The following is a 25424-nucleotide window of genomic DNA, read 5'->3' as shown; positions in this document are numbered from 1 at the left end:
ACATAATTTCTTTATCAACAATATTAACCTCTCTTAATTTTAATTTTAAGTCTCTACTAACTCCATTTATTAAAGGCAAAATAATTATAATAAATACTGCATAAAAATTATAAAATACTTTATAAAAATCATTAAAAACTTTTACAAGATATTTTACAATAAAAAAATAACATTAAAATAAACATAAATCTATTTTTAAGTCAACATGAATCCAAACATTTGTTACTAGTAACGTGTATCACCGTGCACAGCATATCCTATATTCCATGGCTTCTACTTCTGCAGTTGTTGCCAATGCTTCATCCTCTATCAATGTTACAAGAAAATATGATGTTTTTATAAGCTTTAGAGGTGATGATACGCGTGACAACTTCACAAGCCATCTTCATGCAGCTTTGTGCAGAAACAAAATTGAAACCTACATAGACTACAGGGTCGACAAAGGAGAGGAAGTTTGGGTAGAACTTGTGAAAGCAATTAAAGAGTCGAGTGTTTTTTTGGTTATCTTATCGGAAAACTATGCATCTTCAACGTGGTGCTTGAATGAACTCGTTGAAATTATTGAATGCAAGAAAAATGGAGAACCTTATGTTATTCCTGTGTTCTACAGAATAGACCCATCAAAGGTACGAAAGCAAACCGGGTATTACAAGAGAGCTTTTGGAAAAAACAAGCAGAATGGAGAGAAGATGCACAAGTGGAAGAATGTTCTCTATGAGGTCGCCAACTTTTCTGGCTTTGATTCTCGTTTATACAGGTGTGTTCTTAGACTTCTTATAAATTCTAATGTATATGGATTTGTTCTTCTTCTTTTTTTGTCTTTTTAATTTCAAAACAACTTAGTTTTGTTAGATAATAAATTTTTTATGTTAATAGATTAGCAAAGCAAAAGAGAAGTTTTTAGTCTAAATTATCGTTTTTTCTTTTTCTAAGATTAGATCAGATTTACACTCAAACTCTATATCTGAGGCTCATTTTGATAAATTTTTTACAAAAGTATTTATATTAAATAAATAAATAAATTAGCTAAAATATTTTTCATATGTTAAAATCAACTTATGCTCTTTTATTTTAATTTTCTTTTTCAATTAACTTATCTAAAACATAAAGTATATAAGTGAATTTTAATTTATGAAAAAAAATATTTTTTTCTCTAATAAATACTTAGACTAAATTAGAAGTGCTTTTCACACGCCTAAAATAACACAAACTGTTCTTATATGATACGTTGCCCCTATTTCTACTAAGGATTTTTATCACTAGTTACATATTTAGTGAAAGAAAAAAAAAGATAATGAATTTATATATACTTGTTTTGAGAAATTTTTAAGATTTGAATAAATCGAATAAGAGTGAGATATTCTCTAGTAAGGAAGCATACAAGCAAGATTTGTTTGGATTATAATTTGACTTTTCTCAGTTGTGGACGAAATCATGTTGGGTCGAACCATTTGAAGTTGTGTATGTGATTTGTAGCATGTGAAGGAACTTTGATATTTCTAAATGATTAAAATTGTAGAATAGGATATAGTGTTATCAAATAATATAAATTTGTTTGGATTAATTTGACTTTTCTGGATAGGTTTTTTTTTTTTTTACCAAAAGATAATAATAAAAAGAAATAGTCTTACCCATTAAATTTGAAGTGTGATATTTAATAGATTTTTTAATGCTTTTATATATTTATTATCAATCTAGTGCATATTATTATAATCTTGAGCTAAAGTTCTTTTATTGCATGTAAGCAATGAAGTGAAATGTTATTGAATCTATCTGTTATTTCTTCCAATGAAATTTAAGGGCTTTTAAATGATCAATTTTTCTTGAATTATATTTTATCATCTCAGTATTAATTTATATTCATTTATACTTTTATTGTAATTACTAACTGATATATTATGGATTTATTCTCTTTAATTTAATTTTTGTATGCCAGGGCCGAATCTGACCTGATTGAAGATGTCGTTGCAGCAATTTTGCAAAAACTAAATCAGAAGTACACAAATGAACTTAGAGGCCTTTTTATATTAGATGAAAACTACTCTCACATTGAGTCTTTATTAAAAATTGATTCAAGAGAAGTTCGAATCATTGGAATTTGGGGTATGGGAGGCATAGGTAAAACAACCCTTGCTGCTGCTATTTTTCACAAGGTCTCTTCCCAATATGAAGGTAGTTGCTTTCTAGAAAATGTTGCTGAAGAATCAAAAAGGCATGGACTTAATAACATATATAATAGACTTCTTTCTAAGTTACTGAGGAAAGATCTTCATATTGACACTCCCAAAGTGATATCCTCAATTGTTAAGAGACAACTGATGTGTAAGAAAGTTTTCGTTGTACTAGATGATGTGAATACTTCTGAACTTCTAGTTAATTTGATTGGAGTAGAACGTGATTGGTTAGGACCTGGTAGTAGAGTCATTTTGACTACCAGAGATAAGCATTTGCTAATAAGTGGAGGAGTTGATGAAATTCATGAAGTTAAGGAAATGAACTTTCAAAACTCTCTTAAACTTTTCAGCTTAAATGCTTTTAACAAAACTTATCCAGAAAAGGAATATGAGGAGCTATCAGAAAAAGCAATTGTTTATGCCAAGGGCATTCCTTTAGCTTTGAAAGTTTTGGGATCATTTCTTCGTTTCAAAAGTGAAAATGAATGGGATAGTGCACTAACGAAATTGAAGAAGATTCCAAATGCAGAAATTCAAAAGGTGTTGAGATTGAGTTATGATGGATTAGATGATGAAGAGAAAAACATATTGTTAGACGTAGCTTGTTTTTTTAAAGGACAAGAAAGAGACCGCGTAAGAACAATATTAAATGCATGTGGTCTTTCTACAGACATAGGGATAAGAAACCTTTTAGACAAGGCTCTTATAACTATTACATATAATTGCATAACAATGCATGACTTGATCCAAGAAATGGGTAGGGAAATTGTTCGTGAAGAATCTATTAAAAGCCCTGGTCAACGCAGTAGATTGTGGAATCCTGAGGAAATCTACAACGTATTGACAAATGATAGTGTAAGAGAATGTTCTTTGACTGGCCTTTAAAAAATGTGTATCTATATAGACAACGCAATTTTCTACAAAGTACTAACATTAATTCACTTTTTTTTTTATCAGGGAACTACTGCAGTTGAAGGCATACAATTAGATATGTCTCAAATAAAAGATGTAAATTTAAGCTCCAAAGCTTTCAAAAAGATGTCTAACCTAAGGTTACTTGCTTTTGAAGCTCTCAATGGGGACTTTGATAGAATTAATTCTGTGTACCTTCCAAAGGGTCTTCAATTATTGCCTAAAAACTTGAGATATTTTAGGTGGGATGGATATCCATTAAAGTCTTTATCCTCAAATTTTTGTCCTGAGAAACTTGTTGAGCTATCCATGCCATATAGCAATGTGGAAAAACTTTGGAACGGAGTACAGGTATTATGTTTTAGTTTCTCTTTCTTATAAAAGTTAAGTCTATTTCAATTTTATAAGATAATAAGTTATATTAAAAGAAATGTTCTACTTATGTTTGTTTCATTTATTATGTTATAGAATCTGCCGAATTTAGAGATGATTGACCTTAGCGAGTCACGGTTGAAAGAATGTCCAAATTTATCTGGTGCCTCAAATCTTAAATATGTAACACTCAGTGACTGCAAGAGCTTGTCTCATGTGGATCCATCAATTTTTTCTCTATCGAAGCTTGAAAGTTTAGATGTTGGTGGATGTACGTCACTTAAGAGTCTTTGCAGCAACACTTGTTCAACATCTCTTAGAGGATTGTATGCTTCCCGTTGCTACAATCTCCAGGAATTTTCGGTCGCATTATTGCCTAGTGATTCTTCCACGAAACATTTGTATCTGTGTTTAGGAGGATGGGATTTGAATGAACTTCCATCATCACTTCTGCATATTAGAAATCTTGGAAACTTCACTCTTCATATCGGTGATGGTTATATGGATCTTCCTGGAAACTTTTCTTGTCAAGTTACTTTTACTGACTCATGCAAACATGAAAGGGAGACATTGATCCCCTTACATAAAGTTTTGCATAGCTCTACCTTTCAATATGTGAGACATTTAATTTTCATGAATTGTCACAATTTGTTTCAACTTCCAAACAGCATTTCCTTGTTATCATCATTAGAGTGTTTAAGACTAGTTGGTGGTGATGTCACAAGCTTGCCTGAAAACATAAGGCTCCTTCCTCAACTCAAATACCTTGAAGTTCTTGGTTGTAAAAAGCTTCAATATATACCGGCGATTCCACAGTCCATTGAATGCTTTCATGTCTGGAGTTGTGAATCTCTTAAGCTAATGTTAAGTTCAACTAGTGAACCGTCCAAAAAACCCAAGTGCACTTTTATGTTCCCTAATTGCATGAATTTGGATCATCATTCATATGATGCCATTTTGAAATATGCTATTGTTAGTATTGATCTTGGAGCACATGAAGAAGATAAATCATCAGATCATGATGATAATGATGTTTTTACGGTTAAAAAAGTAAAAAGCGGTAAATTTTCCTACTTTTTTCCTTCCAGAAGCAGCAAAATTCGAGAATGGTTCCATTACCCTTCTACACAAGCATTGGTCAGTGTTGAAGTTCCCCCTAATGTGTTAGGTTTTGTTTTCTACTTGGTTCTTTCTCAAGACCATTCATGCTACTTTGGAAGCCATGGAAGTTTTGGATGTGAATGTCTCTTGGAAACTAGTTGGGGTGAATGATCAATGTAACAAGTTTCTTTGTAGATGAAATCACCTTACTCAATCCTGATCATTTATTTGAAATGATGTCAGATCATGTGTTTTTATGGTATGATGCACAATGTTGTAAGCAAATAATGGAAACATTTAGAGAAAGAAAAGTGATTAATGATCCAAAGCTTACATTGAAATTCTTCGCTCAAACTCTAGATGATGGTGAAATAGTGATAAAAGAGTGTGGGCTTCGTTGGATATACCTTTATCCCTCTGCAGATCAAATTGTGGACGAAGGAGGAGGGAGTAAATGCAAGAGAAGTAGGGAAATTCATGAATCAGAAGCTAATGCAATCAGAAATTTTGAAGGGTCTGAGTCAGATCAGTATGAAGAAACTGTTCCTCCAACAAAGAAATTCAAGCATGTCATTTGAACTCCTTTCAAGACTTGAGGAATCTCGCAAGCACTCGTTACACTGATGGGTATAAAATTTTTACACCTTGTTTATTATTTTATAGCAAAATATGTTGATAAATTTTCTTGAAAATAGTACCGTTTTTGAGCAGGCACTTGTTTGACGAAGTCTTGCATATTAAATTTGGTGGAGACCGCATATAATGAGGTGATCAAATTACGGTACGTACTCATGTTATAGTATTCCTTTGCCTTTGATACACAAGCGTTAAATTTGGTACTGTATATATGATTTTTTGTCATATCAAGCATTAAGTCGGTTTTGCATTGAAGTTGAATGGACTTACATTGAAAATTACTTTTGCTTTGGTCATTGAGATATTGGAGATGATCTTCTTCCACTAGCCTTGAAGTTCGTCTAATATCTTCGCTGTTTATTTATTTCTCATGTAGAAAAAAAATATAAATTTAAGCCCTTTTTCTATTAACAAATTATTGACTTTATTTCTTATTTTCAAATATATTTATATGAAAACTAGTGACAAAGAAACGATATTTTTTAATCTTTTTTTTGCTTCCGAAATTAATTTATCATTTAACTATGATTGAATTTTATATATAAAATTAGTTTAACTTATATGTTAATAAAAATTAATTTAATATATATAAATATTAAGTATCATTACATAAAGTTAAACTTTTAATTTTAAAGTTCTCAAAACTAAGAATAAGTATAATTTGAAAAAAAAAGTAAAAAGAAAAACCTCTTAAAGTATTAAAATAAATCAAATTTAAAACATAACACACATTGCTACTTGCTTGTGAAAAAAACTGCATGCGCGCAAATATAATTATATATCACTGATCAGTGTCTCCTGCTAAAACCCGATTCATGTTTCTTGCCTCGGATCGAGTAGCATTTACAAATTATAAGCATTCAATTAATTACAAACAAATTTCCGAAAATTATAGCCAATGAAAATCAGAATTACAAGAATAAAGTGAAAAATGGAAACACAATTAAGAAGAACAACAACGTACATAACGTGACATGCACACCTTTTATCTCTATTTTATGATCATCCAAGAGTCCATTTCCAGAGCTTGAACCTAACATCAACTTTGCACTGCGTGTTCGCGGTGGACGCCATCGCCGGCTTCTCGCCGGCGGGAAGCGTGACGTCGATGCCATCACACAAAACTCTGAGTCCGACACGTGGCGTCTTGAGGACACCCATCTTGGCCTCAACCTTTGTCTCCAACTCCACCTTCAGCGCCAACCCATTCTTGCTCTTCAGGCTCTGTTTCAGCTCCATCGCCACGTCACTCTCAACCGCTTCATCGATGCTCGCAACAGAAGCTTGAAGCAGCGTGGTGTTCTTCTCGCGGTGCTGAAAGGAGGGGATGGTGCCTTGGGCAACGGCGAGGTCGCCGGAGAGGATGGAAACGGTGGTGGGGTGGTAGAAAAAGATGATTTTGTTGTTGGGGTTGGTGGTGGAGAGAGTGAGGTTGAAGTTGGAGGTGAGGGTGGAGGAAGAGGTGAGGTTGAGAGAGGAGAGGTTGAGGGAGGTGAGGGAGAAGGAAGGTGGGTGGGGGCGGTAGAGGAAGTAGAGGAGAGTGGCGGCGCCGCCGAGGAGCAGGAGGAGGGAGAGGAGGGTGAGGAAGAGGCATAAGCAGAGGCTGCAGCAGAATCCGCGGCTACTGCGGCGGTGGTGCGGTGGGGGGCGGTAGGTGGGGCGGGTGGCGCCGTAAAGTTGGGATTTTGTGGGTGGGTTGGTGGTGGCTCCGCCGCCGTTGGCGGTGGGCTTGGCGGAGGGGTGGACTCTGTCGGTCATGGGGACTGGGTGTAATGAAGAGAGAGAGAGAGAGAGAGAGAGAGAGAGGTTTAAGAGATTTTGTGTTATGGCGTTTGGATTAAAGTTAAAGATGGATGGAATGCAGTTATAGTGAATTTTGGTGAAGAGAGGTGAGATACGAATGCAAAGTGGAAATAGATAGTAACGTTTCAACCTCATGTCTCTACCTCGTCGCCTTCTGTTAACTATACATGTTTAAGGTTGTTGTTAACTAGTAATCACATGCTTTTTAATAAGTTCTTTAATATGGATTACATGAATTTTATTAATAATAGAAAATGTATTAATTAAAAGAATGTTTGATAGAAGCTAGAGGTGTGTTCTTACACGCTTTTAAGGACGTAATGAACCTCTATCATTTTATGAAGATTGTTCTCTAAATGTAAATACGTAGAAGTTATGAATTGTATTCCTAAATATTGTGAATGATAATCCAATTAACATTCTTTTAATCATCTTCTTCTCTCTTTATAAATCCATCACTATTTATAACTTTCTCATTATATTATCATGTCATTCAATTACGACAATGATAATTGCTTGTTAGCCAGCATTCCCCAAAGATTATATACATACTACCTAACTGGAGTAGTGTCTTCACCGAAGGTGATTTTATATGCATGAAATTTCCACTTCAAGACTTGTTTTCTCATCACAATATCGTCATTGGCCAGCCAAGATTCATCACACTTCATTAGAACAGTGGTGTATGATACTTGGTGTCTTCAAAGTTCATTTTGTAGACATGGTAAGAGAATTAAACACAAAAAAAAATAAATCAATTTTATTATTTTTAGTGTTTATTTGATAATAGAATATGATAAATTTGTCTTATAAGTTTATCATATCTTACTCTCAAATATAAATTTAAAATCATGTGAAAGAATTTGAGTAAGAAATACACAAATAGGGTGATTTAATGTATTTTTATTTTTTATAAGCATCAAATGTAAAATAAAATGAGAGATTATGTTGCTATTATCCTATTTTATTCTTATCCAATACTCATTCCTTATTTATCTACTAAATAGAACTTTAATGTATTATCAAATGCTCCCCTCCCTCCTCGAAACAAGGTAAGAAGTCCCACTGAAAAAGAAATTGCACGTTGAAGAGTTGCAACAACTACTTCTTAATATCATATTAATTGAATAACGATGATGAACACACTGAAAGTCAGGTGACAAGTAATGAACCAGCTAATGGCAAAGTGATTCATTACCTTCTAATATATATATATTTTCACTGAAATTGATTTCATACCTTCCATTGCTTATTTTAATTTACCTCTTTACCCATGTTTGTGACATTTTTTCACAATTATAGTTTTTTACCAACACAATTGTTTTGCTACATCTTTTCTTTGAATAAAATGTGTTTTGTAGTTTTGTTCACAACTCAATTTTATGAACGGTATAGATGATCTTTTAAGTTTTCAATCAGCCAGTCAAAATCATCAACTTACAAAATCATTGGGATTTTAGAATCAGCAAACATTATTGGCCTTTCAATCAAATTAAAAACAAAATTTACTCAAAATAGCATTACTTTGTATCAAGTGGATCGATGCGACAGAAATTGGTTAATAACAACAATAAAGAAGGAAGTTCTTGAGTCCATTTCAATTGTTCCATATGAATCAATTGACATTTGTGCTGGATCAAAACTTTCACTTCCATGCTTTGTAGGAGTTGCAAATGTTTCAATTCACAACACTAGTTTGCTGATGAAAAAGTGAAAATATTCTGAACCAAGACTCTTATATTGAGCAATGGTATTAGATTGAGAAAATAAAATAAAATAAAATAAAATAATATTTGATTGCAATTTCCAATATATTTGAGAGAAATTTTTTTATTTTGGGCAGGGAAAGGGAAGAGGGGCATAATTTTTTTTAATTTTAAATTAAAAATTTATATATCATTTATATTGATCAATGCATGATTAATACATTAATTTTATATTAACATGTTAATTTATATTTTTTATTTTAAAAATATATAAATGTTAAATATATTTACTTAAAATAAAAAATTATCCTCATCTTTAAAATCCTTTTTCTCAAATAATCGCTAAAATTTTGCTTGTAATAAAAAAATATCACTCTTTTCATATTTTAAAAATTTTGCCAAACATTGATAATTTGAAAGTTTTTTTTATAAAATAAATTTTATCCTTTCCTTTTTCTAGTCCAAATATGTTTGATTATCGTAATTTGGGCTATATTTAGTAAACGTATCTTGTAGCTTATTTAAGAATTTTTAGTTTATTAACTTGATCAATAAATTTGTAGAGTTATTTGGTAAATACAAGATGAAAGGTATTTGTAATATTTGAAAGCTTTCTTTTTAAAATTATTTAAAGTTAAAAACTAAATATTATTAATATTTTTATTACATTTTTACCTTTTATTTTAAAAAAATAACGTATCCATTGTAAAATTAAAATTTGATGTATAAATGTTAATCTTATTGTCTTTTATTCATTTTACATTTACAATATTATCATTTATTTTTTATTTACTCTCCTATTTCTTCCATCGAAATATATTTTATATTAAAAAAATATGACTTAAAATATTTTATATTCGAATATAACTGAAGAGAAGTTTTTTTATATAATTATTTAATCAATTGATTGTAAATAAATAAAAAAACTGATAATTAATTTTAATATTACATTAACATAATATTTCATATCATTTTAAGCCATTTAATACAAAAAAATATAGCTATGTAGTTAGTTTGTGATATAATTTCAATTCTATAAGCTATTTATATAATTATAAATTCAAAATTTTCAATTAACTTTACTGTTTAAACTTCATATCTTTCAGTTCATTTTATGAGCTCAAAAACATACAATCAACGCACAAATGTCAATTCTTAGCTTTACATTCAAAGATTGAAGGATTAAAATAACAAATCTAATAATATCTTTATTTCTATTAAATTTTTTCCTATTTTATTTATTCATTTCCTCCGAAAAGGAGCCAATTCGGTTCAAGGAAGTGCTCATTAACTTTTTAAAAAAAGGGCTTTTTTTCAACAAATATAAGGGCTTGTTTGGAGCACCTCAGAGGGTCCAAGCCCAAATTTGTATACGGCCCATATTGGCCATTAGGAACGGACCAGCCTCCGCTGCATCATGGGCTGATACATAGTACTCACATATTTGATATATAACGGAATTTTATCACTTGTTCGTATACCCTATTTTATTTTATTTTATTTTAATCCTCACGTTCTTGATTTTATTGTATGCAAAAAAAAAATAAAAAAATCAACACACTTTTTGTAACATATCTCTCCCTATTGATTAAAATTTATTGAAAACTATAAAAATTGTGTTCACTATTTTTCATTTTTAAATTAATGATTTCTTATATACTTCATATATTAAACTAGATTAACTCTATAAGACTATAACCAAAAAAAATAATTAGAGTTAGTTTAGGCATGTCTAAAAATAATAATAATTGAGTTGAAATGATATGTTGTTTACATAGTCTAATGTATTTGGAAAATGATGGGGTGGGTGTGAAGGTTATTTTGAATTATTTAACCCAACATTGAGGCTTTGTCATTTTCCAACTTGGTAGCAAAAATGAATTTTGAACAAATCACCGACAGTTGCGAATTGTGTGTGGCCTTAATGCTTATAGGGTCACAGTCAACAACGTTGTTCACTTCTCTCTCATGGTTATGGAAGTTGATAAAGCAAAAGGTAGACTCCGACATTGCATTCTAAAACATTTAACCAAAACTCCCAGTTGTGTCTCTGGTGGGGACACCATCAAATCCATCATCACCATCTCTTACATTCCTCCATTTTCTTTTGCCTAACTTTCTCAATTCTTTTTGTTGCCCAAATTGCTAAATTGATTATCAGTATTATTTGAAAAGTTATATTCATATCTTTTAGTTATTTTGTTTATTTTTTTACAGAAATTATGTGCTAATAAAACAAAATTAACAAATGTAAAAAAGGTTACATCTTAAACAAATAAGACTGACCATTAACTACCATTCCTCCAACTGGCATTCCTCCAGCTATTTCATATTTACACAGCAAAAACTTACAGCATACTTTATAACAAAGGAGAAAAATAAAAGAAATTGAGATCAAATAAATAACGTAATAAAAAATCATAAAAAATTAAAAACATTATAAGAAATTGTTATTAAAATAACATCATTCGTAAAATAAGTTTTTATTTTTGTCAAAAGATAACAGAAAAAAAGTTATATAAACATTTTAATTCAGTGTGAACCGACTTTTAATCAAAGATTCACTAACTGGTGACACCATGAAATAGCTATGTATCTTATTTTAATATTATTCGGTTTAATTATTGTCAACCATGAATATATGTAATAAAAAACAATACCAAAACATACCTATCCAATTTCTAATTTGATTTTAAAAATATTCCAATAAATTTGTCAAAATGACACTGTAAAACTATAATATACAAAAATATTAAGATTATATCTAATCCCAAAATCTCATCATGTTGTAGGTGAATCATTGCCTAGATAAACTGAAAAGGTCAAGCATTAAGTTATTAACAATTAATTAATTCATTAAGTCTTTTACTTTATAGCCAATATTTATGACTCTCGCTCAATCTCTCTCTCTCTCAATCATACACACACATGTCCAACTTGATCAAACACACACACACATGTCCAACCCCACAAACTCTTATGCAAGAGTTACTGTGCTTTTCCTGCTTAAAGTGTACTGAGGTTGTGCTTTTTGGTTTCATCTGTTGTTAGATTTTTCTGAACAACAATGAAAACAGTGTTGTGTCACAACTCTCATGTCTCAAAACCTTAGCTTTAGTTCTGAAAAAAAATAAAATAAAGGTGGGAACACAAAAACCATTCTTGCGCCATTACAGGGCTCTCTTAATGCTTTGCTTCACATTATTGAGGGTCTGCTTTAATTGCAGACTTTCTCATGTTTGTCCTTTGATGTGACAAGCTAGTTTTGCTTCAGCATGTGCTGTTGCTTCCACCGATTTCTCTTCAATTTTATTATCCATGGATTGTTGGTGAAAGCTGAGAGAGATCTTCAAAATTGATCTAGTTTTCTTTCCTTGAGGAGAAAAATGGGACTGCAGCTGATTTTCCTGTTAATTAAGCTACATTTAGTTGTCAGCACTCAACAACTTCATGAATATGCAGGTATGGGCATAATTCGGGTGTTCTGAGTTAGTTTTTGAACATTGGATGAAAATGAACAGATGAGAAACAGGTCCCAAATTTACTATTTGAGTGTTGTATATGCTTATGCATATAGTTCAAAGGCTGTTACAGTGGACATATTCTATGAATTTGGATGTCTATAATCTTTGCTGGTATGAGTTTCTTTGATGATTCTCTTCTTAAGATTATTAATTGAAGGAAATAAGCTTGAGTTAAATTCCTACCTATGCGGTTCATAAAATTCAAAATTTACCTACCTGTAGCTTACCCATATGCTAGGTTCTCATTAGTTCTCATTCTCAGCTCACTAGTTGAATTGGCAAATGTTTTTAGTGTTAAAATGACGACCAAACCTCTATTTTGTCATCGAGCGACTTAAATAAAATAGCAAGTCAGATACCATCTTTATGTTTTGTTCAGTTTGGCATAAAGCAATGCTATAGCTTTGGACAATCATACTGAATTTATTAAAAGTTTTCATTTACGGTGAAGAAATAATGTTTGAAATGAACTTATCACATGGGATGAAGATCAATATAGTTTATGGGTTTGATCTTTGATGACTATAGATCATTTACCTAATAATAACAGGGATTCAATAATGGTATTTAGTGGTAATAGCCTTTATATTTTATAGTGTTAACGTATTTATCATTTTAGGTACAGACCATCTTTTTTGGTTAGTGTATTTGGTGGTGAGTGAGCAACCATTAGTTGGACAGCAAGCTTCGGATTGCACAAGCACTGGATTGCTCACTTTTGGCAGAGAGAGTGTCAATAATTTAGCAACTTGATGATCAGTGCAAGTAATATGTACAGAAATCAGCAAAGAAATTTGATTTTTTATTCCTTTGAATGTTTTACCTTGGCATAGATCTGTGCCAGTTGCCATATGGGCAAGGCATTGATTGCCATTACAAACAAGATCTCGTCAACAATTTACTTCTACATCAATTTTTGTGTCTTGCTATCTCAAAGATATATGTTGGATTTCCTTATGCTAACCCAAATAATGATTCAAATTTCATGAATTTGATAAATATTATAGAGTAGAAATTAATGCATACAATAGATGTTGCTTCTTACTGCTTTGATTTTGGATACCTGCTGACGTGACATCCAACTTGAACCATAGACTGGAAAACTCAAGTGATAGTATCAACTTAAAAATCAGTGTTTGGTTTTTCTCTAACAAGGTTGATATGAAATCCCAATCAGCCATGGCTGTAACAAAATGCATGAGGAAAAAGAAAGTTTCAGTTAAATTTACCTGTGCAGTTACTCTAAGGAATTTAACTTTCTAAGTAGCTAGCTACACCCTCAGAACAGGTCAAAGATCAGAAATAAGGTATGGACAATTAATGAAATAGATTTTATGGATCTTTTGGAACAAGAAGCACAGGCCCCCACCTCCCCAAAAATCTATAAATCTATCTACAATTAGATCCAGCTATCAAATTTTATATTAACTTATTTTATAGTTGTTAACCTTCTCTATAGGAAAGTTGATGCTCATAATCATCCTAAATTTAAGTTTATCATTGCATTTGTAGCTGCCACGCTGCTCCATTCCAGTGCCAGAAGCCATTTTGGCATTGCAATCCCACCATCAAAGTCATCTTCTGAAATTCCTAGTATTGCACACCCACCTTCAGAGTCAACTTCTGATGTACCTGAAAGTATTGCACTTCCACCTTCCAAGTCAATTTCCAAAGCTCCTACAAAGATAAGGACACATGGTTCTGTTGATTCTCCAATATCACATCATAAACACCACTATTCCAGAAGAAAGTCGCACAACCAAACTCCAGCACCAGCATACCCAATCCAGGCTCCTAGTTACAGTCATCAAGGTTTGATTCTCTGATTGAAAGAGGTTAAGATTTGTACACAGTTTTTTACATTTGTTGACATTAAAATGTCATAACTAATTTCGTTTCTGTAAACTTCTCTTGAATAGGTCCCTCAGTCTTAAAGTCAGATCCTCCTTTCTCTTCACCAAAGAGTGGGGATATTCTTGCACCTGCACCACCACCAGCAATTTGGTTAGGTCCCATGGATGGTACAAATCTTTTCATTTTTCATTGCCTTTACTTGAGTTCATATATTTATCTACCTGATTGTTGATTTTCACCTGACTATTTTTATATCCTTTGTTCATCAGCACCCTCTCCTTCACCTAGAATTTCACCTATAGGTTCATCGTTGAAGAAGATAAAGACTCCACCACCAGCATATGAATTGGTTCTGCCACCTCCACTTCCTAATAAGAGTAATCTAAACTTATCTTGAAACTATATTTAGCTTTGAGGATTGTTTAAATTACACTTGTCTCTTCCCTTTCAATCATCTCAAGAAAGCTATTTGATATTGATCCTACTTGTAGATTGCTTGTCGATAACTTGCTCAGATCCCTTGACATATACACCTCCGGGATCACCTTGTGGTTGTGTATGGCCCCTTCAAGTTAAACTCAGTATCAACGTTCCAATATACAATTTTTTCCCTTTGTTTTCAAAGCTAGCTGAGGAAATTGCAGCAAGTGTTCTGCTGAATCATAGCCAAGTTCGCATTGTGGGAGCTGATGCAGCTAGTCAGCAACTAGAGAAAACCACTGTTCTCATAAACTTGGTACCCAAAGGAGTAAAATTTGATGATACCATGTCATTTTTAATGTATAAGAAATTCTGGAACAAGGAGATTCTAATAGATGCTTCAGTCTTTGGTGCTTATGAAGTACTCTATGTTCATTATCCAGGTTATACATTGATTGCAAATTTTTTAATCTGTTTTTATTGTAAAGTGAATTTCTATAGTATTTTTGGTTTCATTAGTTGATATCTCCCTCTAGATTCATACTTTTGGATAACAAACACAGGTCTTCCACCCTCTCCACCTTCAGCTCCCTCAGATGCTTCTAGTATAGATGATGGGCCAAATCCAGGTTATGACAACAGTGGAACGGCAATAAAACCTTTAGGAGTAGACGTCTCAAAGAACAAAAAAGAAGGGAGTAATGGAAGAATGATTGTTATAATTGTGCTGTCATCAGTTACTGCTTTCGTAGTATTCATCAGTCTTGCTTGGCTTTGTCTCTTGAAATATCATTCTTGTGCCAATGAACGTAAAGAAATTCCAGATGGCTTAATTCGATCCTACTCCAAACAATCAAGTAAGTCAATTACCAACCGTCAAAATTTTGTTGGCAGTTTAAATGCCACACTAAGAAAATTCTTGATTTTCTGTAATTACAACTATAAGTATAATAAAACTGTTCGTCTGTTGGACAACTTGATAGCATACATATTTCCCTTGATTTAAAATACTTTTACCCAGAACTTTCATTTATAGATGAATTCTTTTATGTCCTTGAAATCACAATCACCGTTCATTTTAGTCCCAGAAATCATAAAACAGAAACTTCAGTCTTTAACATTGTTAATTGTTGGTCATTTCAGTCCCTAATGTTGCCACACATCAATTTGATCCCACGCTTTGGGAACAATAAGTCAATTCGGTCCCTAATGTTAGGGACTGAATTCGCGGATGGTTGTCAAAGCCAAGTAATTGACTAATTTGGTAATCATAGGGACCAAATTGACTAATGTTGCCAATTTCAAGGACCAAATTAGTTTATGGTTGTCAAAGACAGGATTGAATTTTCATTTTTGTAATAGCAAGGACCAAATTGACCCATGGTTCCAATTTTCAGGGACTAATGCTTTAATCATGTGACAAACATTGGGTAATAATGCTATTTCAGTCTTTGTTCCAATCTATGACTTTTCTTCTTGATATTTTGCTTTGGAAGTTCTTAGCTATTTATTTTGGAGCCCCCATCCATCAATTTGATTTTCCCTCTTTGGTTGTATGGTGGAGTTCACTATAAATGAATAACTAAGTTTATGCTTTGCAGAGACTGCTAGATCAATTACTCATGGGATCACACCGGGTTCTGGATCACAGTCCTTCAATTCTGGTACAATAACATATACAGGGTCTGCTAAGATTTTTACTTTGAATGACTTGGAGAAAGCAACAAATAATTTCGATTCTTCAAGAATATTAGGAGAAGGTGGCTTTGGCCTAGTTTACAAAGGTATTCTAAATGATGGAAGGGATGTAGCAGTGAAGATTCTCAAAAGAGAGGATCGGCGTGGTGGCCGTGAATTCTTGGCAGAAGTTGAGATGCTTAGCCGCTTACACCATAGAAATTTAGTTAAATTGATAGGTATATGCATAGAAAAACAGACTCGGTGCTTAGTCTATGAGCTTGTCCCTAATGGAAGTGTGGAATCCCACTTACATGGTAAAGCAAAAACACAGTTCATCAATATTTTTGGAAGTCAAAAAGTCACCATTGCTTTTCAGAGACTGCCTTTTGAATACTCTATTTTCACAGGAGCTGACAAGGAAACTGATTCATTGGATTGGAATGCCCGGATGAAGATTGCTCTTGGTGCAGCTCGGGGATTGGCCTATCTGCATGAAGATTCAAATCCATGTGTCATACATCGGGACTTCAAGGCCAGCAACATCTTGTTGGAGTGTGACTTTACACCTAAGGTTTCAGATTTTGGATTGGCTAGAACTGCACTTGATGAGGGAAACAAACACATCTCCACACATGTCATGGGAACATTTGGGTAATAATCCCTTTCTATCCCTTTCATGTTGATGCTTTGATAAATATGATAGCTAAACATGCTTGCAATGTTTTGGCAGACTACTGATTTTTTGTTGTGTATGTACTTTACCTTTTCTATGCTTTGCTCTCATAAACCAAATCTCCCAAAGACTTAAGTTATTGGGTGAAGAAACATAAATAGTTTTATCATAACTCTTCACACACCCTCTTGCAAAAGGCCATTCGCTTGGAGCATGGACGATGCACAGCCCACCCTATCTTTGGTGAAAATTCAATTTTTATTTAGAACAAAGGCAACAAGCATTAAACTCTAGATCACTTGGTCATAAAATATTGATCACAATGTCATAACTCATGAATCAACTCTTGCCAAAGCTTAAATTATTAAGTGAAGGAAGAAGAATGGTTTTGCTACAGCTCTTAACAATTCCTCGAGATGAAAACTGAATTCCTTTCATTGACATGTTATCTCACAGCTACTTAGCTCCTGAATATGCTATGACCGGTCATCTTCTGGTCAAAAGTGATGTTTACAGTTATGGAGTTGTACTACTTGAGCTCCTAACAGGAAGAAAGCCTGTGGATTTTTCACAACCACCAGGTCAAGAAAATCTTGTGACATGGGTTCGTCCACTTCTCACAAGTAAGGAGGGTTTGCAGATGATCATAGACCCATTTGTAAAGCCAAACATTTCTGTTGATACTGTGGTAAAAGTTGCAGCCATTGCATCCATGTGTGTGCAACCAGAAGTCTCACAACGTCCTTTCATGGGTGAAGTTGTTCAGGCCTTGAAGCTGGTATGTAGTGAGTTTGAGGAAACAGACTATGTAAGATCGAGGAGTTTTCAAGAAGAGGGTATTCTAACTGGTATGAAAGGAAAGTTATCTGAAGTTTCAGGTGAAAGAGTGGAATTTTCAAAGTATCAAAACACTCTCTCTGGGTATCAATCTGGTAAAGAAAATGTAGCATTATCAGCATCAGAGTTGCTCAGAACTTCAGGTCAGGAATTTGATTCATTCAGAAGGTATTCTACATCAGGGCCTCTTACTACAGGGAAGAAAAGGCAGTTTTGGCAGAAGCTGAGAAGTTTGTCCAGAGGTAGCACCAGTGAACATGGATTTTCAACTAAACTATGGCCTGGATCCCATTAAACTTTCAATAATCTTGCATTTTGAATACCAAATTTATTGTTCCACGAATTGCATGCCGGATTGACTTGAAAGAAAATCTTGTGATAATGATGTAAAAAGTAACAACCTACAACTATTATCAATATAAACTATGTACCCCTGTTGTTTTCTTGGTAACTTTGTATGAACAATAGGTACTATAGAGAATAATAACATTATAACCTTTAAATCGATAGTTTTGTTGAAAGGAGTTAAGTCACATATAAGCAAATAGATAAAATAGGGAGGGAAAGCAACAACTTCTACACAGATTGTGTTAATTGGACACCATGTTTCTTTCCATCTCTACATTCTTAAAAAAATATTCAAGTTTTTATGCCTATTCTACAATTCAATATCTTCCATATTTTAAAATCCCAAAACGACTTTCTATTTTTCCCTGCATATAGAAAAGGTTAAAACAGGTCACTACAGTAACTTTTTCTTCCCAAAAAGCCATGACTTTCTTGACTAGTAATAATCACTGTTTACTAGAAATTACAACAAGTAAACTACATTCATTTCCAATCCTACCACTACCACTTTTTTTACAGATGTGCAACAGTTCTTTTCTTATCTTCATATTACACATCTTTTTATTTTCTTTTTCTTGGATTTCATATGATCTTCACACAAGACATTCCTCCTTATATACCAGCCAATTTCCCCAACCTATCTTTCAAAATCTTCAGTCCCATGTATCTGTCACAAACATAAATAGATTATTGACGTGCAAATCCAAGCATATGTTTACATAGTGTTATGATCCAAGTGTACATACCTGCCCATCATCATCACAGTGGCTTGAGGATTTGTTCCTGGTGATTCATTAAATGTTGAGCCATCTACCACACGAAGTCTATCAACACCAAGAACCTTATAATCAGGGCTAACCACCTTCCCCACATGGCACCCTCCATGATAGTGCCAAATTGTGATCACAGTGTCTTTGCAGAACTGCTCTATTGACTTTGTGTCATTAGGATGCTTTGGTATGAAGTTGACATTAGCCTTGACAGTGAGGTTAAGCAGTTTCTCGTTGGTTTTCCTGCTACACAAAGTGTAGTTTGTGAAGTGTTCCGATTGGACAACCTTAATTGCTAAACGAATCCCCTTAACACAGCGTTGAAGATCATATGGATGACTGAAGTAGTTGAAGGTAATAGCAGGGTTGTCATCCACATTGGTGTTGATCAATTTGAGCTCACCTACTGACCAAGGATTGGCAACTTTTGACAGAATAAAGCCTCCCCTGAATGCTTCAACGGGTATGTCTCGCTTGTTCTTGATAAAAGCTTGAACAGCTTCTGGTGATCTTTGTTTGGGAGGGATTGTGGACAGTTGCCCAATCTGGTGTATCATGTCAAATATGAAAAATTTCTTCTTATAGTTAGTTGCTAATCTACGACGAAGACCTTATTATATGTCATGTCTAATATGCTAAATGCTATGTGAAACTTGGACACCAATAATATGAGTTGACATATAGCAAAACTCCATCCATTCTGAAATAAGTATCATTTAAGAGTGTTACACAAGGATCAAAGAAATCATAAGACTTTCAGTTTTACCCTTATTTTGGGAATTATGTTATTAATATTTTATTTCAAAAGAAAATTTGTGATTAAGCATTAGGTTAAAGGACAAAGTTGGAAAAAATAACAGATAATTGGAAAAAGAGAAGAAAAAAGAAACTTGATTTCAAAATGAAATGAGGGAGTTATTGTTAGGCATTCCAATGTGTTCCACAGTATTTATTCCAACATTTTGTAAATGTAGAGAAACATTGCATACCTCAGCTGACAAGATACCATGGTGACAGTGAATGCTATCATTAGACTGACTGAACCCGCTGCTAGCCTCAATGTAGACACCCATCTTGGTGATACCCACAGTTTCTATGAGTGATTGATGAATTGGTCTATTAGAAGGAACAAAAATTGTGTTCATTGGATTGTCCACCATTCCCTTCCCAACAAATGGGTTGTCAAGGACCACTGGGATGTTCAATTTTTGGAGTTCTGATTTGGGCCCAATTCCACTAAGCATTAACATGTGAGGAGTCCCAATTGCCCCACTAGACATTATCACTTCACTGTGCCTATCATTTGCCAAAATGGCCTTATGCTGCCTCCCATTTTCATCCTTGAATATAACCCCCACAGCTTTTGGTCTTTTTCCTGCAACAGAAGCATTATCTATTTTAGACATTTAAGTTACTTCCAAAGCCAATAACTTTCATATACAGGAAATTTTCTACATGCACTTCATGAAATAACTAGATAAAATGAATTCAAGTTTTTATAAGTTAAAATTAAGTTATGCAATTTAATTTCTAGAAAAGTTAGAAGATAAATAAAGCTTTTCCGTCTCGATTACAGGTATTTTCCACAGAAAGAGATTATGTTCAAGCCAATATATAAGTTGATTTTAACCTATGAATAAAATTTGATACATTTTACTTCTCTGTTTTCTTCTTCTATAAGTACGGATTAAAAAGTTTATCTAAACTACGCTTAATATGTTATGTTATATGTACCTCTTGTATCAAAAACAATCTTTTGGACAGTAGCATAGATCAAAACAGTGAGTTTGTCACGGTTCCCTGAAGCAAGCAGTTCAGCAGCCGTGTGGCGGCGGCCAAATCTGTCAAAGATGGTTCCACCAACCTTGGTTCCATAGATATGGTCATATGTGAAACCATTAAAAGGTGACACACCAGAATCTAGAAGACTGTCCCTCACTGCTCTTTGATAAGCTGAAAATGTTGGACGGTGAACAATTTGCTTCTCAATCCAAGGGTATGACTCATTTACTAGCTTAGTATCCCACCCCACCTTCTTTATAAATCTGCATTCAATACAAAACTTTGGACAGTGAACATTTTTTGCATGGTTTGAAATAATGAACTCTCAACTAACTACATTCTCTAATCTTTTGCATTTTGTGATCAAGTTCACGTTTTTGACCATTCTCTAATAAATAAGTCAAGCGCTTGAAATGCTGAAGTTCACAATGGTAAGATATATCTTCCTGCAATATTTTCTTCATGGTCCTTTTATTACTTTATATTAAAAAATATTGTATAATAAAATTTTCAATGTAAAAGTAATTGCATTAAATTTCTTAAGAACATAAAATAAATTCAATATATTTTTTCTAAAATAAGTATGAGAATTAGGTGCAGGATGCTTCAGAAAATTTTCGAAGTTTTTATATATTAAAGGATATTTCTTGTGTGCCACACGTGATAAGATAAGAGGATTAAAGAATTAATAAATATAAAGTATTTTTCTTAATAGGTAAGTGTAAGTAATTGAGTAATATTAAATGTTATATCTTTCCAACAAAATATTTCACTTTTAATTATGTAAATAATACTTTAAACAGCATTTCTTTATTTAGAAAATAAGAACATTATTAAATCTAATGATTGAATCTAAATCCCACTAAGCATTAGAAAAATCTAACCATTGCCTATGTTACCAATTAAAGCTAAATCCAATCAAATTAAATAAATGATTAGGTTTAATCAGATTTTTCTTTTTGTATAACCGATCAAATTTAATTCATAAACGATCATAAATTTATCTAATATGTTTTATCCAAATTTGTATAAAATATAATTTTCATATATTTTTTTACACGAAAACATAAATAGTAAACTGAAGATAGAACTTCTATGTAAGAAAGTGAAGATTAGATGCAATGCAACAAATAACCTAAGGGGATTTGGTTGTTGTTCTTCCTAAGATGGACCAGACATCTAAAGAGCACCTTAATGACTTTCACCTAATGGAGGTTTCCTTGTAACTATGAATGTCTTATTTTCTTCCCTCTCATCTGACACTTCTACCTAATCGATTCCATGGCATAAAATAGGGTACAAAGGACCACAAGCAGCATTTAATTGTTGAAAAGAGAATTACATATAAAAAAGATGTGACCATAAATGTTGTGAATATTAGAGGAGGAGGAGGAGGGGGGGTCATGGTCAACTATTTCAAACTTCATAGCCTTAACCAATCATTCCCTTCTGTTAGAATAAAAAATCAAATTCCAATATAAGGATTGTAACATTTCCTTCTTTATGGCAATTTTCTATGAACTTTTTTCTTGGTCTTCTTTCCTACTTTGTGCGTGCTTCTTAATTTGGCACATAACTACTTTGTTAGTCTATGATATTAATTATGTAATATCAACATCTTAATCTCTCATCGAAAGCTATGCATATCTGTTTTGAAGACTAAATAGTAGTAACATCCAACTTATTTTCTTTTTAAAGAAAAATGTATGGATAATAATTTAACAGCAAAAGGCCATTCATGGAGGACAATGGAACAAAGCAAACAAATAGATATTAAAACGTTAGCACTTCATTTTATGGATACAATTGCACGTGATACACACGTGATGGTGTAGCAAGGGGATGTTATAATAACTTTAACCCACCAAACTATTTATTAGGTTGTTATATATTAAAATTGAGAATAAATAATAAAACTATTAGTTTTGTATAAAATTTTTATGTATTACTATATCAATAATTATTCACTACATTATTAATATGATAAAAAAATCAATCATTGTTCTGTATTTCCTACTCTCTCTCGTTTTTCCCGAATATGACATGCAGTGGTGGATTAGTTTAACATATAAGGCATTTAATCGATTTAATGGATGTCGTCAAACAGAGTAAATATTTCTATTTTTTTTTTTTTTACAAATCATTAAAAATATAAACAAAATAAAGAAGTTTCATTTTTATAATTATTTATGAAAATTGAAAATAGAAATAAAACATTTTTAAAATCAAACAAAACCCTAATTACACAAATTAAAAGTCTTTAAAGTGAAGTATAATGACAACATCAAAAGGTAAAATTATACCGAAATCTTCTAATTTTTACACTTTTTTCCTGTGGTCTTTTAATTTAAAAGTTTTAATTTGATTTTTAAAAGTGTTTTAAACAGGTCATTTTTTCATTAAAAAAGTTAACTCTGCTTAAATTTTTTTTTACCACACTTATTTTATTTATCTTCTTTAAAAACAGAGGCGACAACCGAAGAAAAAATAGTTATAATATTAATGGAGCCTAAATAAAAGTATTTTAAAGTTGAAACACGTTTTCATGGATCGTCTCAAAAAACATATCTTTCAGAATAAAAAATATATGTAACAGACATTTTTAGCTAAAATACAAAGTTTAAGCATATACCAACAGAGCAACATTTTTATTTTCTTCTCGCGAAAATTAATTTCTTTTTATTTAACAGACATCCAAGAAGTTGTTGAACTTTATTAACACCCTTCACCTGCAAATTAATTAGTAGTGTACCCACAGGTCCACTTTGATAAATTAAATAATAACAGAGAGTGAAAAGCTTTTAGAAAAATGAAAATATAGTTCATATTTAATAATTAATAAAAATGCAAATTTTGTGTGCGGTGTACTTCTTTATTAAACTTTGAAAAAAAAGACAAATAGTTAATGCATCCAGATCATATCTTATATACCTCAACTATATATGCCATGTATTCCATAAAATAATAATAATAATAATAATAATAATAATAAAATAACAACATATTCTAGAAGAAAGGGAGATTTGAATCCAAACTAAGTTTGCATCATTGAGAAAAAATGATGAATGAAAAATAAAAGTTACCTTGGGTTTGCTCTAGTGTAGAAGCCAGCATTGATAGAACTGCCACCTCCCAAGACTCTTGCCCTTGCATTGTAGACTCCATCAGTTGAAATGAAATATTGAGAAGCTGAAGTTGGTGAAATATCTGCTAAGGTAATGTGGAAATTCTCTAGAAATGAAACATTGGGATTGGTGAAAGGTGCACCCCCTCTTTCAAGCACCAGAACACTGAAGTTCTGTGAAAGGGTTGCAGCCAAAGGACACCCTGCAGTGCCACCTCCCACTATTATGTAGTCATAGGTATTACTAGTGGTGGTAGTTGAAATTGATGGTGATGAGAATGAGCTTGCATTTCTGATAAAAGGGTATCTATTTTCATGCCATTTTTCCTCACCTGCAATGAAATTTGCTGGTCAAATTCTAGTCTCATCTTGACTAGTTCAATTATATTTTTAATTTCAATGTTTTCTCAATGCTATATCCAAAGAGATAAGCCCCTTTTCTACAAAAGATTAAATAAAAGTTGAACAATAAATAGTAGTATTATAGACACAGTTTTTTGGTGAATCAAGTTGACCAATGTTCAGAAAGTCCTTAATTGAAGTAAACACACACACACACACACACACACGAATATTTGTGATCATGATCAACAAAACACATTAAACAGTTCACAATCAAGAACCAGCATACTAAACACTTGTTGGTGATCTAGCCATATATATGCTCTTGAAGTGAAACTTCAAATGAAGGTAGAAGAAATCAGAACCACTGGCAACATATTTCACAAGATTTTTTGACAGGGATAGTTGCCACAAACTAAATTCACAAATTCCCGTCTATGTGGCAACTTGCCAGAAACTTAGATGCCGTGAGCTAATAAAAAATTGAGATGCTAAAGGACATGAAAGAGAGAGAATTTCGCCTGTATTTTAGCCTTGAAAAACTGAAAACTCCTCGAATATATCTTGAAAAGAAAACTTTTCCAGAGAAAGTGATCTTGAAAATACAAGCTGAAGAGGAAGAAAGGAACAAAGATGGAACTGAACAATGTAAGAAAGCATAAAGGCTGAATGAAGATGCAAATTGTGGAAAGATAATAAACCTTGACAAGGAGGTAGAAAGTTCCAGAGCCATAGAGCTAAGCACAAGAAGAATTTGACTGCACCAACTGAAGCCATGGAATCTCCCAGGCCAGAAAAAGCACTCACTCAACTTTGCTTCTTCCCAACCTATAAGTGGCTGCCTCTGGTTGGCCTTGTTTTGTGTGTACATCATATAAATATGTAAAATACAACCTTACCGTGTCAAGATTACCGTGAAATAATCTAATAATTAATATGAGAATTGAAGAACTAAATTTACATTAAAAACATATAATACTGCTAACCACATTACTTTCAGAAACACTTGAACGTATAGCATTTAATGTGGAAATGAATGCCGCGGTTAGAGTCAAGAGTTTCTGGCCGTTGGATTAGACATTGTTTTTTCTTATCACGTTCATGAGTTTATACAAGGACAGCTCACTCACCAGCCTACACAATGAGTAGTAAATTTGCATATTAATTATGCCACCAAAAATTTGTAAATTCTTTTCATTTTTTTCACTTTTTGCTGTATGATTAGATTAGAGCACTGCCTGGATTTTGTCTCTTCAACCAACCCTGGTACTTGACTTGGAAGTCATTAATACTAACATTCATTCTCAGCACCTACAAAAGTACAAAAAAGAAAACAAAATTAAAATAAAAATGTATTTTGAGCAAT

The 25424-nt window shown here is 32.7% G+C and overlaps 3 protein-coding genes and 1 pseudogene across 6 annotated transcripts; 2 read left to right on the top strand and 2 right to left on the bottom strand.

Moving 5' to 3' along the window:
• The first annotated feature begins 266 nt into the window (after positions 1-266).
• LOC113851023 lies at positions 267-5137 on the top strand (annotated as a pseudogene).
• Positions 5138-6074: 937 nt separating this feature from the next.
• On the bottom strand, positions 6075-7026 carry LOC113849878 (NDR1/HIN1-like protein 6). The gene has a single exon (XM_027480096.1). The coding sequence runs from the start codon at positions 6951-6953 to the stop codon at positions 6198-6200; it is 756 nt and encodes a 251-aa protein (XP_027335897.1). The 5' UTR covers positions 6954-7026; the 3' UTR covers positions 6075-6197.
• Positions 7027-11618: 4592 nt separating this feature from the next.
• Positions 11619-18442, top strand: LOC113849163 (receptor-like serine/threonine-protein kinase ALE2). 4 transcript variants are annotated; one of them, XM_027478859.1, is made up of 10 exons: positions 11641-12166; positions 13741-14040; positions 14148-14249; positions 14352-14459; positions 14574-14945; positions 15066-15359; positions 16104-16496; positions 16590-16833; positions 17312-17691; positions 17728-18284. In XM_027478859.1, the coding sequence occupies exons 1-10, from the start codon at positions 12091-12093 to the stop codon at positions 17985-17987; spliced, it is 2529 nt and encodes an 842-aa protein (XP_027334660.1). In that variant the 5' UTR covers positions 11641-12090; the 3' UTR covers positions 17988-18284. The 4 variants fall into 4 exon arrangements, with proteins under 4 accessions (XP_027334659.1, XP_027334660.1, XP_027334657.1 ...); XM_027478858.1 differs by having other exon boundaries at positions 11619-12166; positions 17312-18442; XM_027478856.1 differs by having other exon boundaries at positions 14385-14459; positions 16104-16833; positions 17312-18284.
• A 136-nt stretch (positions 18443-18578) lies between these two features.
• LOC113849164 (protein HOTHEAD-like) lies at positions 18579-25033 on the bottom strand. The gene is made up of 6 exons (XM_027478860.1): positions 24760-25033; positions 23676-24048; positions 20545-20855; positions 19800-20185; positions 18787-19355; positions 18579-18707 (listed from the first exon to the last, which is right to left on the bottom strand). Exons 1-6 carry the CDS (start codon positions 24833-24835, stop codon positions 18653-18655), a joined length of 1770 nt encoding a protein of 589 aa, XP_027334661.1. The 5' UTR covers positions 24836-25033; the 3' UTR covers positions 18579-18652.
• Between the last annotated feature and the right edge of the window lie 391 nt (positions 25034-25424).

The sequence above is a fragment of the Abrus precatorius genome, unplaced genomic scaffold (assembly GCF_003935025.1).
Source record: "Abrus precatorius isolate BTA unplaced genomic scaffold, Abrus_2018 Scaffold9, whole genome shotgun sequence".
Lineage (NCBI taxonomy): Eukaryota > Viridiplantae > Streptophyta > Magnoliopsida > Fabales > Fabaceae > Abrus > Abrus precatorius.
The sequence above is the reverse complement of the archived record's forward strand: the minus strand, read 5'-3'. Positions and strand labels throughout refer to the sequence as shown.